The sequence below is a fragment of the Otolemur garnettii genome, unplaced genomic scaffold (genome assembly GCF_000181295.1).
Source record: "Otolemur garnettii isolate 467f Iridium unplaced genomic scaffold, OtoGar3 scaffold00099, whole genome shotgun sequence".
Lineage (NCBI taxonomy): Eukaryota > Metazoa > Chordata > Mammalia > Primates > Galagidae > Otolemur > Otolemur garnettii.
The window spans coordinates 4,240,680-4,261,035 of NW_003852494.1; the positions used below are offsets into that span (position 1 = coordinate 4,240,680).

At 42.5% G+C, this 20,356-nt stretch overlaps 1 protein-coding gene across 1 annotated transcript in view; it reads left to right on the plus strand.

The window, feature by feature from the left end:
* The window catches only part of DNAH10 (dynein axonemal heavy chain 10), a 161,990-nt gene that overhangs the window by 61,414 nt on the left and 80,220 nt on the right, over positions 1–20,356 (plus strand). The window contains exons 26-36 of the mRNA XM_003796031.3: positions 671–904; positions 2,624–2,746; positions 4,968–5,201; positions 6,912–7,135; positions 10,149–10,418; positions 10,522–10,705; positions 12,363–12,497; positions 13,198–13,350; positions 15,633–15,821; positions 17,046–17,192; positions 18,969–19,160. Coding sequence (XP_003796079.1) covers positions 671–904; positions 2,624–2,746; positions 4,968–5,201; positions 6,912–7,135; positions 10,149–10,418; positions 10,522–10,705; positions 12,363–12,497; positions 13,198–13,350; positions 15,633–15,821; positions 17,046–17,192; positions 18,969–19,160 — 2,085 coding nt within the window. The remainder of the gene's footprint in view (positions 1–670; positions 905–2,623; positions 2,747–4,967; positions 5,202–6,911; positions 7,136–10,148; positions 10,419–10,521; positions 10,706–12,362; positions 12,498–13,197; positions 13,351–15,632; positions 15,822–17,045; positions 17,193–18,968; positions 19,161–20,356) is intronic.

Sequence of the window (20,356 nt, forward strand, 5' to 3'; positions counted from 1 at the left end):
AAAAAAAAAAAAAAAATGTTGTTATGTGATGCATGAGTGTGTGCGCTCATGTATTCATGCATATGTACGTGTCCATAAACATGTACATGTGCACACCACACACATAATAACACACATACATATATACATATAATACATAGTGTCTACACACACATACGAGGTTGGACAATAATGTTCGTTTTCATCCTAGAAAAAGTGATACATGCCTCATTGCTGAATATCACTGTGGCCATGCGGTCACATGGCAAGAGAGGAAGCAAGAGGGGTGGGGAGGTGCCAGGCTCTTTTGAATAACCAATTCTTGTGGGCACAACTGAGTGAGAATTCACTTCTTGCCATGAGGATGGCACCAAGCCTTTCAGGAGAGATCCACACCCATGACCCAGACACCTCCCACTAGGCTCCACCTCCAGGACTGGGGATCACATTTCAACAGGAGGTTAAAAGGGACCACAGAAAATGTAACATGCTCACCTGGCATGCAGCAAATGCTTGATGAATGACTGTTACTACTATGACAGAATCTTGACTTTTTTTTAGGACTGATCCAGTTCTGATCTAGAACTCTGAAATGAACTGTTGGTCAGAGACAAGCTAAGGAGGTTGTTGGGTTTGGTGTCCGTCTTTCCAGTTTACCTGTCTGAATCCTTCTTTTTCTGTTCCTGACCAGGCTGTGAAGGAAATCCTGGACACGTGGGAAAACATGAAATTCTCTGTGATCAAATATTACAAAGGCACACAGGAGCGAGGCTACATTTTGGGCTCTGTTGATGAGATTATTCAGAGTCTTGATGACAATACTTTCAACCTGCAAAGCATCTCAGGAAGTAGATTTGTGGGGCCTTTTCTGCAAACTGTTCACAAATGGGAAAAAACACTTTCTCTCATTGGAGAAGTTATTGAGGTGAGAGAAAAGACGAAAGCAAAAGATGGATTAGAGCCAATTCACAGCAGGAAAGAGCCCTTATGTGAGAATATTTTGTTCTTAGAAATGAACATTCCTCTTTCATACTTTTTTGTCTTGGTTTATTTTGGGGGAGGAGTGTGCGTCTAGAGTGGTTGATTTGATTTTTAATTTCAAAGAATGCTTTTTAGTTTTCAAGATTCCTAATTGGCTCTTTTTCACATGCCTGTTCTTCTTTTATACCGTTCCTTTCTTTTTGCAAGGATGCTTTCACACCTTTCATCACACTGAAAATTGTAAACATATTTAAAGTCTTCTTCAGATTTCTCTCTACTTTTTATTTTCGTAGATAAGAATTTGCTGTCATTTTGTTTCTGTGGACCATCTCTCACGGTGCTGGGTTTTCCTCTGTGTGATTTTGATAATTTTTAGTTTGTCTCACATGAAGTACTTTTGTTGTGTTTGCATTTCTTCGTAACCTGCTTTTGCAGTCTCTCTAACCTGGCCTGTTCCACTGGGAAACACCAGAATCTTATATTAGGTGCTTTGAAGCTTTCTTCCTTTGTGAAAAATACTGGTCCAGACCTCTGTGAGCAACCAGGCTCACTTTGCCATGTTTGTGTGGTTGCCTTTTATTCCTCCCCAGACCACAGATAAGCACCTTGTTGCCGTTCACAGCCAGAGCTTTGGGTGGGATGATGCCTTGCCTAGTTCTCTGGCTGGAGGTGTGATTCAGGCCTTGGCCTCCCATCATACCTGGGCTTCCTTGGCTTGCTTTGTTTATTTGTTTATCTGTGACTTTTTATTCGTGGAAGCTCTGATGTAGAATACAAATACAGCGCTATTGTTTTCTTTGCTGGATAGAAGATTTTTTATTGAGTTGCAATTTATATAACATAAAACGAACCATTTTAAAGCATACAATTGGGTGATATTTAGTACATTCACCATGTTGTGCAGCCATCACCTACCGTTCCAGAACATTTTTGTCAAACCTAAAGAAAAGTTAATACTCGTTAAGCAGACATTTCCCTCCCATCACATCTGCTCCCACAGGTCTGTATGGATTTACCTATTGTAGATATTTCGTATAAATGGAGTCATGTAATCTGTGGTCCTTTATGTCTGGCTTTTTTAGCTTAGCATAATGATTTTGACATGTATCAATATGTCATTTCCGGTTTTGGCCAAATAATGTTCTATTGTATGGATGGACTACATTTTGTCTGTCTGTTCATTGGTTGATGGACATTTGGGTGGGTTCCAGCTTTGGGCTGTTGTGAGCAGTGTGCTGTGAGCATTTGTGTGCAACTATTTGAGTCACTGTTTTCAGTTCTTTTGGGTCTGTATCTAGTAGCAGAATTGCTGGGCCCGTGGTACTTGGCTTACTTTTTCCCATGGGCTTCTGCATGGCCTGTCCTGGGTTGTTATGAGTCACAGGGCTCTACCCTGCTCATAACTAAAAGTTTCCTCCCTGTCCTGGGTTGGCAATGAGCATGGCCATGTATTTTTAAATATTTAGTTCTGTGTTCTCCAGCATTCCTGTACATTTGGGGTGCAGGGGGAGCTGGCCATATGTGTCCTCACTGGGTCTTTTTGTCTAGAAATTCTTTCCACCTGAGTTGATTTGAATTCGTCCCATGTTAAGGTGGGATGTTGTAATACATTCCCTGAGGTACTGGTGACTCCCTCTGACATTAACATTCTATATGTTTACAGATTTGGATGTTGGTGCAGAGAAAATGGATGTATCTTGAAAGTATTTTTATTGGTGGAGATATAAGATCGCAACTTCCAGATGAGGCAAAAAAGTTTGACAACATCGATAGAATATTTAAAAGGGCAAGTAACTGTCATCTATTTGAGTCATGAGAAAAGGACAGTGACTTGAGAAATGTTTACATTTGTTTTTGCATGTAATGTTTTCTCCATTAGTAGCTTCTGAACTTTTTTTCCCATTATTTTTGACCTTAACCAATTTAGTGAAAATTTCTGAGCTGGGCATTATGGCTTGCACCTGTAATCCCAGCTCCTCAGGCCCTGAGGCAGAAGGATCTCTTGAGCCCCAGAGTTCAAGGTTACAGTGAGTTAAGATCATAGCACTGAATGCTAGACCAGGTGACAGAGCAAGACACTGTTTCTTAAAAAAAAAAAAAAGAGGAGAGCTCAGTGGCTAGGGCGCCAGCCATATAACACCGAAGCTGGTGGGTTCTAACCCAGTCTGGGCCTGCCAAACAACAGTGACAACTACAACCAAAAAATAGCCAGGCATTGTGGTGGGTGCCTGTAGTTCCAGTTACTTGGGAGGCTGAGGCAAGAGAATGGCTTAAGCCCAAGAGCTTGAGGTTGCTATAAACTGTGTTGCCACGGCACTCTACCGAGGGTGACAAAGTCAGACTCTGTCTCACCAAAAAAAAAAAAAAGGAAATATATGTTTGTTTCGTATTTGGCTGCTAGCATATTATGTTGAAGCATTTTAAATGTTTACTTTTTATTTTTATTTAAAAAAAAATAATGCCCACAATGCCCAGCTATTTTTTTATGGTAGTTGTCATTGTTGTTTTAGTAGGCCTGGGCCGGGTTTGAACCCGCCAGCCTTGGGGTATGTGGCCGGTGCCATACCCACTGAGCTACCTTTAAATGTTTATTTTTATTATAAAAATAATATTTGCTTATTTTAAAACATTTTGAAAATTTACAAAAGTAGGAAAAAATGTATCTCTCATGGTTTTATCACCTTAATGGGACCACTTTAATTTGTCAACATATTCCTTTTATCTTTTTCCTATGTGAATAAGTTTGAAAAAATAATGATAATGTCATTTGGTGTACAGTTTTATAACTCATAATTTTATCTTAACATTATGACAGACATTTTATTTTATGAAAACATGAGAGAAAATATTTTAACAGCTTTGTATACTATTCCAATTAGTGGGTTGGCATTAGTTTGGTTGATTGTTCCCTAGTAATTTGACATTTTGTTTGAACAGAATTCTTAGCTTTCATAAATAATGTGCAGGTTTGTGCCTAATGTTTTTTGCATGTTTAGGATGAATATTTTAAGACATATTGTTGGGAAGCAAATTGCCCATGAAAGGATTGTGGCTATCATTATGGCTGTTGGTAGTGTGGTTGGGATTTGCCCACTCTGCTCAAAGCCAGGGTATTTTGTGACTTAGCTTTGCGGCTATATTCTTCAATTACGGGTGGGCAGTTCCTGTCTTCTGAACATACTATAGTTTATAATTTTTTCTTATTCATTTGCATAGACTCTTTAAAAAAACTTAAGTTATACAACAAATACTGATTCATTATTGAAGAATTTAGAAATTATTCAAAAAGAAGAAAGCCAAGGAAAAGAAAGAAAAAAAATAACTATAATAAGCTCACTCAGGATAATTATTTTAAAACAGCTGGGCATAGAGCTTCCCAGAATGTTTATTCCTATTAAATATATAAATACACATTGATAAGTAAGTATTCTACGAAATAGGATCATCCTTACCAATATGATTGACTTTTTTCATTTAACATTTTTGACCTATTTCAATAAATAAGTTACCACTTACAGTGGCTGGTTTACCTGTTCTCTATTGTTGGACATTTAGGTTCTTTATTTCTGTTTTTTTGCCATGATAGTGGGTGCTGCTGTGACTATTCCATGTATACAGATTGCTCAGTTGGGATTGCTGGCTTCATTCATTCAGCAAATGTTGACTGAGCACCTGTGTGTAAGCACTGTTGTGGGTGGTAAGATGCACCTTTGAGCAAAGCAGATGAAACTCTCTACCCTGTGCTGCTGGCTTCTAGAGGAAAGAGATGGGGGGAGGGGGAATCAAGAAATAAGTTAATTATATGTCATATGTTAGAGGGTGCTATGGATATGCTTGTTTAAAAATTTGGTGGCTTTTGCCAGATTGGTCCCTCAGTAGGTGGTGGCGCTGGGCAGTTTGTTGGTTTTGTTCTCTGGCCATGCCTGGGCCCTGAGAATGCCCATTCCAGGGGTGAGAACAATGTCTCTGCTTCCCTCAAGTGACAGCACTTTTCTGTCCCTGTCTAGATCATGGGTGAGACCTTGAAAGACCCTGTGATCAAGCGATGTTGTGAAGCCCCAAACCGCCTCAATGACCTGCAGCAGATCAGTGAGGGCCTGGAGAAGTGCCAGAAGAGCTTAAATGACTACTTAGACTCCAAGAGAAACGCGTTCCCCAGGTTCTTCTTCATTTCTGATGATGAGCTGCTCAGCATCTTGGGAAGCAGCGACCCGCTCTGTGTCCAGGAGCACATGATAAAGGTCAGCCTCCCCCGAGGTTCAAGACTGTGAAATGCTACTGGAGGGTTTTATTTGAAGCATAAACCTGATGATGCTCAGTCTGAGATTGCACCAGACTTGGCTCTTTTCTATAGTCCCAAACTTTTTTTTCTTTCTGGGAAACTAAAAAAATCCAAAAGTACACAAAAGCTGAAGTAGAGGATACCGGTTTAGTAGAGGGACTCTGGAACCAGATGGTGTAGCTTCTAATCCTGGCTCTACACTGAGTTGCTATGTGACCTTTGGCAAGTTACTTAACCTCTCTGGGCATTGGTCTCCTCATCTGTGAATGAAGATAATCCTAATAGTTACCTGTTTCAGTATAGTTGTTATAAAGATGAAAAGAGTTAGTATTTATAAAGTACTTAGAAAAGTACCTACCTTACAATGTCGGCCAAATAACCTTAGCCACCACCCAGAGCTGACACTCACTACTATTTAGTCACATTTGGTTTGCCTCTTTTTTGTTAAGTTGTACAGATAAAATTGCCATCCTCTTTGTCCTCTGTCCCCACTGATAGTGCTCTACTTTCTAGAGGCACTAGTGTTTTAGGCGGGGTGACTCTTTGCTGTGGGTGCATCCTGAGTATTACAAGGTACTAGGTAATTACCTAGTATTACAAGGTACTCAGTGTCCCTGGCCTTGGCCCACTAGGTGCCAATAGCTCTCTCTCCCTAGTTATGACACAGAAACATCTCCACACATTGCCAGTGTCCCCTGGTGGCAAAATCATCCTGAGTTGAGAACCAGTGTTAGAGTACAATTCCTTTGTTCCATATAAACAAAGCACTTAGGACAAGAACTTTATTCCACACTTTCTTTTTAATCCTGATTTTTTGCTTAAAAGTAATATTCCTATTTTCAACTGTATATTTGTCCTTTTTTTTTTCAGTTTTTGGCTGGGGCTGGGTTTGAACCCACCACCTCCGGTATATGGGGCCAGCGCCCTACTCACTGAGCCACAGGCACTGCCCTATTTGTCCTTTTTTAAAGGGGAGGTTTATGCAGTGTTCTGTTTCCACTTTAATAGATATTTAACTGTTAATAGAAGAACATGGTGTTAGATCACAGTACTTTTCTGTTTTAGCCTCTTCCTCCAGCCTCTGATTTCATTCTCATTTTCAGGGTGCCTGGTATTATTATGTCATGGGCCCCAAGGGCTCACTTTCATAAATATTTTTCTGATTAGTAACAATGATGTTCGTCAACAAATGCCAAATGTTCAATATACCAGCCTCAACCCCATCTTGGAAATGCCACGGTTCTGTTTATTCTAGGCTGAGAGAGGAGAAGCAGTGCACCTCGAGTTGTCTGTTAGACAGCAGGGTGTCTGGGGCTCCACCACAGACTCCAGTTCCCCAGTGTGTTTTGTTACCCTTCTTCCTCTTTCACGGTCCGCTGGTATATACGTTTAGATTTCTCCCCATCTCAGGAGTGTTAGAGTCTGTCTTCTTTTTCATTTCTTCTTTTAACTCACCACAGATCCTGCACAGCGCAGGATAAATGAAAGTACCAAATGCGTGTCTTCTGCATATAAGCAGCTGGGCGAACGAGCATCTATTCATTGTGCGATCCCAGCGGGCCCCTTGCTGTTGCTTGCATCCTGGCAGCTCTGACAGAGCACTGCAGGCTGGCCTTTGATTCACAGCTCAGTGAAGGGTCACAGGGTCACTTCTGCTGCTGTATTACAGATGTTTGACAACATAGCCTCGCTGAGGTTTAATGACGGGGACAGTGGAGAAAAACTGGTGTCAGCGATGATTTCAGCAGAAGGAGAAGTCATGGAGTTTCGGAAGATTATCCGGGCCGAAGGGCGCGTAGAGGACTGGATGACAGCAGTTTTGAATGAAATGAGAAGGACTAATAGACTCATCACCAAAGAGGCTATTTTCAGATACTGTGAGGACAGAAGCAGGTAAGGTTATGCATGTGAGCATTGGCTATTCTATCCTACTAATGGACAGAATGGATTAATTTTAAGACTTTGGAGATCAGCTGAGATTCCAAAGGGAGTTTTTTCCCCTTACAGTAGCTAACTAGCCAACATATAGCTGTCTTTAAGAATTTTTTTTCTTTATGAAATCATAACTGTGTACATTGATGCATTTATGAGGTACACTGTACTGATTTGATGTACAATGTGAAATGCTTACATCAAATTGATGATTGCCAAGTGCAGATGTGTTTCCTGACAGCTGGTTAGAAATGCAAATTCCTGGGCTCTACCCTACACCTGCTCCTCAGTACTTCTGAGAGCCCTCCAGGGAGAACCACTGATTTAATGAGGCAGCTGTAACCAGGTGTTTAGGATTGATTATGTGTATATAAAGTTGTCCTAAAATATTTGATGAATGTTAATTAATTATTCCTTGACTTTTGTGGCCATACCCTGTAGCCATGCCTGCTCCTAGCAAATGAGAGTGCAGTTGAACCCATGATACATAAAACATCTTTAGATAACTTGTCCTATTAGATTTAGGCAGTACAATTGTAGTTTATTTGGCAGGGCTTTTAGGCAGACGTAAAATCTTTATTGTTATTATAAGACACACTGTTCTCTTGATTGTGTACACTGCCTTTCTGATTTCACAAAGAAAAACATCTGTTTAAAAATCAATTTTTTAGAAAATAGTATAATATTTGGATGATCATGATACTTCTATTTCTGAGGTATCATGGCATATTAAAAATTGTTTACATCTTTATGTAATTAGATACATAATTCAGTAGTTTGCTGATAAATTGGCTCTCTGGAAAAAAATTTAAGAAGCATTGATTTAGAGTGTCTACCAGTGTCCATAGTATAAATCCTCTTACCATGGTTAATTCCAAAGGTGAATAGAATAATGGTAAGTAGTTTAATAACCAAGTTGCAGAATTCCTGAATGTCTGACAGTTAGCTTGTGAGCTGATAGGAGGTGGCCCCAACACATTACTGGATATATTCACACCACACAATTTTAAAACAAGATAGAAAAGGTTAACATTCTTTTGTTGCATTTAATATTCTGTTACGTTTATTTTGTCATTAATTGAAGGTCATTAAAATAGGACTATGGTAATTCACAATCAATTTTCCAACACTGGAATTTATAGCTCTGAGTCTATTATTCTTTCTACAGTTTAGAAAGAAAAGCTCGTGCCCTAAATGTATTTCAAGGCATTTCCTAGCTTTGTAAATGAGTATCTCTGTAGAGGAAATCCAACTGGCTGATAAACACAAGAAAAGAGGAGAACTGTCACTATCCATCTGGAATCTGCAAATTAAGGCAGAATGAGATAATGTCTTTTCACCTTTCAGACTGGCAAAAATTCAAAAGCGTGGTGAAACCTGGTTGTACAGAGGGTGTGTTGAGATGGGCAGCACTTGTATTGCTGATGAGGGTGTGGATCGTTGCCACCTTTTAAACTGATTTGATCATTGCTATGGAAATGAACTACAAAATAAGTGTGCCCATACTTTGGCCTGGTGGTCCTGCTTGTGGGAGTCTGCCTTGGAGCACTGGAAATAGCTCTGAATCATCAAGAAATGTGGTCTGTGCAGAGCAGGGTTTCTCAGCCTCAGCACGACTGACATCTGGGGCTGGATAATTCTTTGGTGGTGGAGGGAGGCCTGTCCTATGCATTGTAGGATGTTTAACAGTATACCTGGCCCTACCACCCACTAGATGCTATTTGCATATCAACCCACCAGATGTTTCACCTGTGACAACCAAAAATGTCTCCAGACAGTGCCAAATGATATAGAGCAATGCTTGTTGTGGTATTTTTATATAAGCAAGTGAAGCATTTTGACTAGACATCAGAAGGGTAATGTTTGAGTAAAGCTGTGCTACTTTCATGCTTTGAAATATCATCAGCTTTTCTAAAGATTAGACCCACATGCCTTCACCTAAAGGCACATTCATGAGAATTATTAAATGAGAAAAGCAAGGTACAGAATAACTTACCACATGATGCATTCTTGGAGAATCACAGGGCATAATTCCTTCTCATATGTATATAATTGGCTAAGTCTGGTGATGATGGAAAAAGCGATGGGTGACACTCAGGAAGTTGTAACAAGGGCATGGCCAAAGAGTATGAAATTCTTTGCTGAAACGTATTTATAATCAGCCCGTGATACTGAGTCAATTTGAAAACTAATGAAGACTTTTTTTTTTTTTTTTTTGAGACAGAGTCTTACTATGTGGCCCTCGGTAGAGTGCTGTGGTGTCACCACTCACAGCAACCTCAAATTCTTAGGTTTAAGTGATTCCTTTGCCTCAGCCTCCCAAGTAGCTGAGACTATAGGCGCCCACCATAATGCCTGGCTATTTTTGTGTTGCAGTTGTTTACCTTGGTGTATGTGGCTGGCACTGTAACCACTGTGCTACAGGCGCCAAGCCCATTTTCATTTATTTTTTTGAGACAGAGTCTCACTCTGATGCCCAAGTTAGAGTGCTGTCAGCCTAGCTCACAGCAACCTCAAAATCCTGGGCGCAAGCAGTCCTCCTGCCCTGGCCTCCAAGTAGCTGGGTCTACAGAGTCTACCACTATGCCTGCCTCATTTTCCTATTTTTAGAGACAGAGTCTCACTCTTGCTCAGGCTGGTCTCAAACTCCTAAATGCAGACAGTCCTCCCATAGTGCCAGGATTACAGGCCTGAGCCACCATACCTGGCCCTGATGAAGAAATATTTTAAAAGTGACCTGGCATCTTTCTATACAGGCAGGTGCCTGCAGCATTTTCTTGGAGGGGGATCTTTGGTCTAGTATTTTACTAAGTGGTCAGAGTACTCTTATTGTCATTTGCTTACTTAAACCTTTACTTTGTGGTGAAGTACTTTGGTCCTATTCCAGATCCAAGATGTGAAGTCCTCGTGGGACTATTTTTGGTGCCAGTCCTTGGGTTGGTCAAAGTCTCTTAAAAGTGTGCTTCCTCCGCAGAGTTGACTGGATGCTCCTATACCAAGGCATGGTGGTGCTGGCAGCCAGCCAGGTGTGGTGGACCTGGGAGGTGGAAGACGTCTTCCACAAAGTGCAGGCAGGGGAGAAGCAGGCCATGAAGAACTATGGCAGGAAAATGCACCGGCAAATCGATGAGCTGGTAACTCGTATCACCATGTCCTTAAGCAAAAACGACAGGAAGAAATACAATACTGTTCTCATTATCGACGTGCATGCCAGGGATATCGTGGATTCTTTCATCAGAGGCAGGTGAGCCTCTTCCAAGGGCACCTGTGTTTCAAACCAGACTCTTGGTTGTTCTCTGGTCCTGCTCAACTGCTCCTCTTTGCCCCCCACATTTCTCACCACCCAGCATTCTTGAAGCCCGGGAGTTCGAGTGGGAAAGTCAGCTGCGGTTTTACTGGGACCGAGAGCCAGACGAGTTGAACATCCGGCAGTGCACAGGGACCTTCGGCTACGGCTATGAGTACATGGGGCTGAATGGGCGTCTGGTCATCACGCCCCTTACCGACCGCATCTACCTGACACTCACCCAGGTGACTGCAGGCCTAGTGCCCGTAGCTGCCACTTGTTGTGCCTTTCCCCTAAGCACAGCCGTGGTGATTGACATGGTTAAGGGAGATCACGGCTTTGAAATCTTGAAAAGATGTTTCATTTGGAATATGACCTGATAGTCACTGTCTGGGACTGGGATGAGAGTGAGCCTGTGAGCACCATTGCTGGGGACCATTGAGGCATCGTCCTTAGGACAGGCACCAGTTTGCAGTGGGCTGCTTGTTCCCTGGGTCACTAGTCCCTATAATGAGGAGTGGTTAGTAGAGGTCAAAGGTGGTGTGTTGGGGGTGGGGACACCATGCTTTTGCATGTCTGTGACAGTTCTTATTCCAGATTCCGAGTGAACAGCCTTAGAAGATATAGACGGTGTCTCCCTCCAGGTCAGAGGGCAAATTTGTTTGCTGTCCATGTAATACAGATAGCGTTGCTGTGCAGGCAGGCTTTGGGCAGGTTTTTAAGCAACTCTTAGGATTGTTCAGCTGTGATTCAGACCCTGGAGCAGCACCTGGGCCTCCGCACCTCACCCTGGGGGATCTGGGCACAGAGGCTAAGGGGGTGGGTGAGAACAGGAAGCCCACTTGTGCTAGGAGTGATAAAGTTCTTTGTCTTGGGGGAAAAAATAAAGTATGATCTTACCTGCATTAGCCAGGGTTCTCCACAGAAACAGAATCAGTAGTTATCTATTCACTATTATTTATCTGGATAGTACATCTAGTTAGGTAGATCTCACTGTTTGCTTTAGTTTAGAAAATGTATCTGTAAAGTTATCCATAAACATATCTAGATAAATTATCAGGTAGAGGTGTGGCATGGTGGCTCATACCTGTAATGCTAGCACTCTGAGTGGCCAAGGCAGGAGGATCCTTTGGGCTCAGGAGTTTAAGACCAGCCTGAGCAGGAGTGAGACTCTGTCTCTACTAAAAATAGAAAAATTAGCTGGGTGTTGTGGCAGATACTTGTAGTCCCAGCTACTCAGGTGACTGAGGCAGGAGGATCACTTGAGCCCAGGAGTTTGAGGTTGCTGTGAGCTATGATGATACTGCCGCATTCTATCCAGGGTGATAGAGTGAAACTCTGTCTCCAAGATAATTATCTAGGTAGATCGATATCTAGGAAGAGATTTATTATGAAGTATTGACTGATGTGATTATGGAGGCTGATTAATTCCCACTGTCTGCAAGCTGGGGAACCAGCAAAACCAGTGATGCAACTTGCAGGTCTGACTACCAGAGAGCCAACAGTGTGAACTCCAATCTGGGTCTGAAGCCTGATAACCATGAGCCCTGTCAGGAGAAGCTGATATCCCAGCTCAGGCAGTCAGGACCTCCCTCCATCTTTTTGTTCTAATCAGTCTTCAACAGATTGGATAGGGGTAGGGCTGTCTACACTGGGTAGGGCTGTCTGCTCTACTCAGTCTACCAGTTCACGTACTAACCTTCACGGACACAGAAATAATGTTTAGCCACCTGTTGTCTGGGCATCCTGTAGCCCAGTCAAGTTGACACATAAAATTAATGATTACATTATATATACAGGTATATGCATAGTCTGTACCTATTGTCACACTGATGAATTTGGAAATGACACCTATTTCCTTCTGTTCATCAGAAAACATGTTTCACATTTGGCTTATCACAGGCACTGTCCATGTATCTGGGTGGCGCCCCTGCTGGCCCAGCAGGGACTGGCAAAACTGAGACCACCAAGGACCTTGCAAAAGCCTTGGGCTTGCTCTGCGTTGTAACCAACTGCGGCGAAGGCATGGATTACAAAGTAAGGCTTTGCTGTCACTTCTATCTTACAAGGCAGAGAGCTTAAAGTGGGACATAGCAGGAAGGCATTTCACCTCGCTATGAGCTAGTGACAGCTGGAAGAATGTAGTGAAAGTAGAAAACCTTTCATTACCAGGGTCCAGCAGATCTCAACCTGTGAGTCACAACCCACAGGAACTGTATTAAAGGGCTGCGGCATTAGGAAGGTTGAGAACAACTGCTGTAGTCTCAGAACTTAAATTTGTCTGCTTAGAGCTTCTGCTTTGTTAGGGGCATGTAGAGCAAGAGTCCCAAACTTCCTGGCCTGCCAGGGTCAGGTAGCTAATGTAAATGAGTCAAGCAGCTGGCAGAGACGTTAGGGAGTGGGGGGGTCTGTGGCCAACTGGAGAACAATGCTCTGTCTAAAGAGGGTGCTGCTGCTCAGCTTCCATTAATTATCACTACTTGGGAAAGTGGACCCAGCATTGCTAGGTTCAACATTTCAAGAGAAGCTAACGTTCTGGTGTTTTACACAAAAATCTTGATTTGTAAAATCTTGAGTGGGAGCAGAAAGATCCATTAGTGGGGTGGCCAGCTGGCTGCTTCCCTGGCTAACTGACAGTCTCTTTATTTGCTTTAATGTAGAAAGTGTATCTACAGATGTGCTACTTGCAGTTTTAAAGATGACAATCACCCTTGTTCTGACATTTCTTTCACTTTAGGCTGTGGGGAAGATTTTCTCTGGCCTTGCCCAGTGTGGGGCTTGGGGCTGCTTTGATGAGTTTAATCGCATTGACGCCTCTGTGCTCTCAGTTATCTCATCTCAGATTCAGACGATCCGAAATGCTCTGATCCATCAGTTAACCACATTCCAGGTGAGAATAAGTGTGAAGCCCTCTAGCGTGGTATCCTCAGGATGAAAACTGGCCCCCTTACCTTTGAAACAGCAGGTGGTGTGGAGTTGTCTTTCCAGACTCCTGAAGAAGACTTGCCAAATTTTTATTTTCTCATTGAGTTGGTTGGGATTCCACAAATTATCATCATTGGTGATTAAAGATTTTAATAGTTCAAGGACTTCAAACTAATTCCAAATATATAATGAATACTTATAAACAGGACAGTGTCCTCAAAAAAGTGATATGCAGGGCCCCCTATAAAGGAGAAAGAAATCTTGATGACTTCTCAAGTTTGAGAAGACCTGACTTAGAAAGTTAATGCTCTGTGAGCTATGATGCCATAACACTCTACCCACAGTGACAGAGTAAGAGTCTGTATCAAAAAAAAGAAAAACTGTTAATGCTCTGTTCAATGACATTTACATAGTGAACAAGAAATTTTGCCTTCATATTTTATAAAGTTATGGCACTATTGGATTTTTAAAGTTGTTATCAAAGTGAGAAGGGAAATTAAAAATAAATTTTGGGGGTGCTGGGTATAGTGGCTCACACCTAAAATCCTAGCACTTTGGGAGGTTGAGGCAGGATGATTGCTTGAGATCAGGAGTTCAAGACCAGCCTGAGAAAAATGTGCTGGGTGTGGTGGTGCATTCCTATAGCCTCAGCTACTTGGGAGGCTGAGGTGGGAGGATTGCTTGAGCCCAGGGGTTTGAGGTTGCCATGAGCTATGATTGTGCCATTGCACTCTGGCCTGGGCAACAGAGCAAGACCATGGCTTAAAAGAAACAAATAAAAAAATTTGAGAATTCACCAGTCTCTTTTAGTCCAGGGATACATTTCTTTTTATTTATTTATTTATTTTTTTAATTGATGAACAAATATTGATACTTTATTGTTCTTTGTTGTTGTTGTTGTTGCAGTTGTTGCACTCAGACTGTTGTTGTTGTTGCAGTTTGACTAGTATATGGGGCCAGTGCCCTACCCACTAAGCCACGGCGCCACCCCAGGGATATATTTCTAGACACAAGTTTAGTTTAAGAAGTCTGCATTAAATTACATTAGATTAAGCTGGATCAGAATTTGAAGAAACATCATCTTAATATATAATTTAGGTAGCCCAGGCAGAAGTGATTTTTTTGACAATACAGGACCAGAGTAGCTGGACCATTTTCCTGCACTGAGGTCCTCTGTGGTCCCCGCATACCCTGTTCCTCCCTTACCCTACAGCTGCTCTGTCCTCACTCCAATATTTTCAGGATCCCAGTAAAAGTTCTGCATACATTTCCTTCTAATTAATTGTTCTGATGCATGTCAGGGTGGAGCTGAGTGCCCCATGGGAGGGAAATTTAACCTGTTTTGCAGGTGGGTTTCAGGAGCTGAGTTTTAAGGGCAGAAGGAGGAGCAGTCTGCTCTTCCCCAGGGGATAACCTGGGGATACAGAGGAGAGTGAGAACAGTCTCAATGCGGGCTTGGGAACAAGACAGTGGCCCTGTTTCATGCAGAGCATCAGCTGTCTGCCGGGCTGGCCTCTTGTTGGTGATGCAGCCTATATTTCATAAAAATAGAAAGTTCTGTCTTCTGTCTATTGGGTGGACAAGGAAAAGAAATAAAATAGAAGAGTTCACTGAGAGACAGTCGGGTCTCACGTCTGTCTAAAGAGGCTGAGAATGTAGGGGTAAGGCTGTGTAAAGAGGCTGAGAGTGTAGGGGTGTCTGCAGTTTGTTGCTGCCTGGGGCAGCTGGAGGAACAAAGTCTGGTGTCCTGAAGACTGCTGAGTTAGATTCATTTGGGGAGAACTGACCGCATGAAGTGTGGCGCCCACGCAGGGGTGGGATGGGAGTGGAAAAGATCCGACAAGAAGGAGAAATGGAAACGGGCGCATGCAAGGCGGTGCTAGGTGCTGTCTCAGTCACCACAACCACTCAGGAAAGGAACCTGGGTCTCAGGGTAAGTGACCTGTTGGGGTCACACTGCACCTTATCCCAGCCCCAGCTACTGCCCAGGCTTGGGCTTTCCCAGTCTCAGCTACTTCTCCAGTGGGTTCAGATCAGAGTTTGGGTGTCAGCGAGGCTCACCCTCCCCAGAACACCAGGGCCTTCAGCAAGGGGGGACTCTGTGTTTGATTTTTGGGAAGGCAAAGGAGCTAAGTGGCATCATCTGGCTCATATTATAAAAATGAATCTCCACGTAGCTCGCCCAAGGCCTCCTCGCTCTGGAGTGGGCTAGGCCACATGACCGCCTCCTTTGTTCTTGTCCGGCAGTTTGAAGGGCAGGAGATCTCCCTGGACTCCCGAATGGGCATCTTCATCACCATGAACCCTGGCTACGCGGGCCGCACGGAGCTGCCTGAGTCGGTGAAGGCCCTGTTCAGGCCCGTGGTCGTGATCGTGCCTGACCTGCAGCAGATCTGTGAGATCATGCTCTTCTCCGAGGGCTTCCTCGGGGCCAAGGTGGGGTCTGCTTCCAGACTGGGCACTTAGGACGCTGGGCTCGGTGGGGCTCCTTACATTTTTCCACTTGGTTTCTCTGCGCACCACTTCATATTAAGTTCTTTTAACATTTTGGATTAATTGAAGACGCAGAAGAGCTTGCAGCAATAGTAACAGTTCTGGTGTACCCTTTCTCCATGATAACGTCATACACATACGTGGTCTGTCTCCTAAACCAGGAAAATGATGTTCGCATGAATGCCATTAACTCAGCTACAGACTTTTCTTGGATTTCACCGGGTTTTACATTCTCTCTCTCTCTTTCAATCTGGGGGGTGTGTGTGTATTTTTGTGACATTTTATCATTTACGTACTGAGTGACCATTTCAGACAAGATACAGACATTCCCTTACTGTCACCCCTTAGTAGTCACACCTTTCCCAGCTCCTGGCAGCCCCCTCTGTTCCCCATCACTGTAATTGCATCACTTCAAAAATAGTCTACACCTGGAGTCGCCACGCAGCATGCACCCCTCTGGGAAGGGCGTCCTCCACTCAGCATAACACCTTGAAGAATATGTGGATTAAAAAAAAATATTGTTAACATTTATTCTTTTAAAAGATATCTGTCAAACTAAGCGTCTAGATATATCCACAGAAGGTCCTGGAAAAGATACAAAATTGTGAATACTTTTAACATAAAGAGTTATTATGTTACTGCCTGCAATATATATTTTATTGAATGCTCTTGTTAACTCTTGTCAGGATTTTGAGTCAGATGAGATCTCTTGTTCTTTTTATGACTAAAAGACCCTGTGCCTGCCTTAGGAACCAGTGGGCTTTGAATCCCTGATGTAGAGTGGGTGGCTGACTTGTCCTCAAACTCAGTTGTACCTTTAATTATAGGTTTAGGTCCAAATAAGCAGGAGGATATTTTTTGAGTGACATTGCTATGGTGGGTTTGCTCTTTACATTAAGGTGGTTAAGATCCTCCCCATTTTTTAAAGAGGGTCATCAAGTTCTGCAAAGCCAGGTATTCTTTAAAATTAGTTCCCAGTTTGCCATAGTTAAGAAAGAAGGACCCACCTGGTATTTCTGGACGTTGGCGACCAGATTTGCTTATTTAAGGAGTAGCTACATTGGAACATCTGTATTGATTTTCTTGTGTTTGTGTAAGAATGTTATGTTGCTTTTTGCATCATTTTATTTGATGTAATTTTTCCCCTATGATCTTCCATCAAATAAGACTCTGGCAAAAAAGATGACGGTCCTGTACAAGCTGGCCCGGGAGCAGCTCTCCAAACAGCATCATTATGATTTTGGACTCAGGGCCTTGAAATCGGTGCTAGTGATGGCTGGTGAGCTGAAGAGAGGCTCCTCTGACCTTAAAGAGGTAGGAGCCACATGCTGGACCGTTCTTTGGCTTCATTTGGATCATGTACACATAATAAATACTGGGATAAAGGGGATAGGTACAGTACAGTCCTCGATTGAAAGGCTTTGGGTTTTTTCTTGAGAGAAGGTCTCGTTCTGTCACCTGGGCAGGAGTGCAGTGGTGCGATCACAGCTCACTGCAGCCTCCGATTCCTGGGTTCAAGAGATCCTTCTGCCTCAGCCTCCCGAGTAGCTGGGAGTACGGAAGTGAGCACCATGCTGGGACAATTCTTTAACATCCTTTGTAGAGATGGGGTATTGCTATGTCGCCTGAGTGACTTCTGAACTCAAGTGATCCTCTTACCTCGGCCTCCCGAAGTGCTAGGTTTATAGGCATGAGCCACTGCACCCAGCTTCAACTGCAAGTTTTAACTCTTAGCTGTCCCTTCATTTAGTGGTCTGGTCTTACTTTGATCTCTTTCCCATTATATCATTTAATTCTAATTAGACTTCGAATTAGTAGCTTCAGGTGAAGTTTAATGTCATCTTTCAGTACCAACGTGTATGATGCTTCAATAGTAATAGTCAATCTGTAATCTCAGGATGGTGAGGTGGGAGGGTGGAGACAAACAAAATTCTTACGAAAGCATAAATGTAAGTTTTCATTTTCTCTTTGCACCAAAAACAAGAGGGAAGTTTATGTGTTTTTACTCTAAAGTGTAAGTTTAGTGCCATTCCATGGGCAAATAGAATGTTTGTTTTATTTGTTATATTAATATATTATTGTTTTATTAATATATTTTACTTTTATTTTTATATAAAATTTTTTACTTCACTTTTATTTGTTTCATTTTAGATTTTTATTTTCATACATAAAACTTTTTTTTTTTTCTTTTTAGAGGCAGAGTCTCACTTTGTTCCCTTGGTAAAGTGCCGTGGCATCACAGCTCACAGCAACCTCCAGTTCTTGGGCTTAGGCGATTCTTTTGCCTCAGCCTCCTTAGTAGCTGGGACTACAGGCACCTGTCACAATGCCCAGCTATTTTTTGTTGCAGTTTGTCTGGGGCTGGGTTTGAACCTGCCACCCTGGGTATATGGGAGTGGCACCCTACTCACTGAGCCACAGGCGCTGCCCATACATAAAACATTTTTAAATTTTGAAGAATGGAGTGTGAGAATTTACATTTATATAAATTGTATATTTCATAAAATTTTTTACATAAAATTTCATTTTTAGTAAAAGTTTTATGTAAAATCTTAACATAAAAATTGAAATTATAGATTTCAGATTTACTGTATATTTGTACATTAACTATGTATAACAGTTTTTAAAATACATAAAATTTCATTTTATATTTCATAAACTTGAGGGTCATCAAGTTCTGAAAGGCCAGGTATTCTTTAAAAATTTTTTTTTTTTTTGAGACAGAGCCTCAAGCTATCCCCCTGGGTAGAGTGCTATGGCTTCACTGCTCACAGCAACCTCCAACTCCTGGGCTCAAGCGAGTCTCCTGCCTCAGCCTCCCAAGTAGCTGGGACTACAGGCGCCCGCCACAATGCCCAGCTATTTTTTGGTTGCAGCCATTATTGTTGTTTGGCGGGTCTGGGCTGGATTCGAACCCGCCACCTTAGGTGTATGTGGCTGGCGCCTTAGCCGCTTGAGCCACAGGCACCGAGCCTATTCTTTAAAATTAATTCCCAGTTTGGCATAGTTAAGAAAGAAAGACTGCGTTCCAGGCTGGTACTCAGTTGCTTTGGGAATTCCTCAGCAACATCTGTGTTTTGTTTCATTCAGGATGTGGTGCTGATGCGGGCCCTTCGAGACATGAATCTGCCCAAGTTTGTGTTTGAAGACGTCCCTCTTTTCCTCGGTTTGATTTCCGATCTGTTTCCAGGACTAGACTGCCCTCGAGTCCGCTACCCGGACTTCAATGATGCTGTAGAGCATGTCCTTGAGGAGAACGACTACGTGGTCCTGCCGGTGCAGGTGAACGGCCTAAAAGCAAGCATTCACTGTGACTTCTGGTCCTTTCCATTAGTTTTTTGTTTTAAAGAACTGCATTGTAGTTATGGTAAAATATACATGACATCAGTTTTACCATCTTAACCACTTCCTCCTTTTTTTATTGTGGTAAAATACACATAACCTAAAATTTACCATCTGAACTACTTTTAAGTGTGGGGTTTGGTGGCATTAAGTACATTCACATGGTTTTTCAACCATTGCTATTATCTGTGTACAGAACTTTCTCATCTTGGAAAATCAAAACTTCATACTCATCAAACAATTGACTTTCTTTCCCCTCCCCAGCCCCAGACACCCACCATCCTACTTTCTGTCTCTGTGAATCTGACAACTCTAGGGACTTTGTGTTAGGGGAATCATCCAGGATTTGTCTTTTTGTGACGGGCTTATCTCACTTAGCATAACGTCCTCAAATTTCATCCATGTGGTAGCCTGTGTCAGACTTTCCTTCCTTTTTAAGGCTGAATACTTCATTGCATGGATATATATACTACCCTCCAATTGATTTTTGGTACTTGTGATCAGATGGCTCAAATATTTTGTTTCAACTATTGGAGGTTCTTTTCCCTCCTCGCTACCCCCCACCAAGAGTCACATTTACAAAAAAATTAACTTAGTTATTTCTGGGGTAGAATTATGCTGATCTGAAGCCTGTGAGGTTGTAAATATTGTCATTAAGCCAAAAGCTCCTTGGCACAGTGTTCTGCTGAGCGTGCAGGTGTCCCAGTTGCTGGACCAGGATAGCTGCCCAGGGACACTAGGCTACTCAGATGCCTCAGATGTGCACAGTGGGCAGTAGTCATGGATAAGAGCAATCTGTGCCTTTCCTAACCCTGGTTTTCTCTCCAAGTGGTTATTTAAAAAGGCATATTTTCTGGCAGGAATGTAAAATCATGAAGCCACTTTGAAAGCAGCCTGGCAGTTCCTCAGCAGGTTAAACACAGGGTCACCATATAACCCAGCAGTTCTTTGCCTGTGTATTTACCCAAGAGAAGTGAGAAAAAATGTCTACCCAGAAACTCGTTCATGAGTCTTCATAGCATCGTCATTTTTTTTTTTTTTTGTGGCCAGGGCTGGGTTTGAACCTGCCACCTCCTGCATATGGGAGGAGGTGCCCTACTCCTTTGAGCCACAGGCGCCACCCTCTTTTTTTTTTT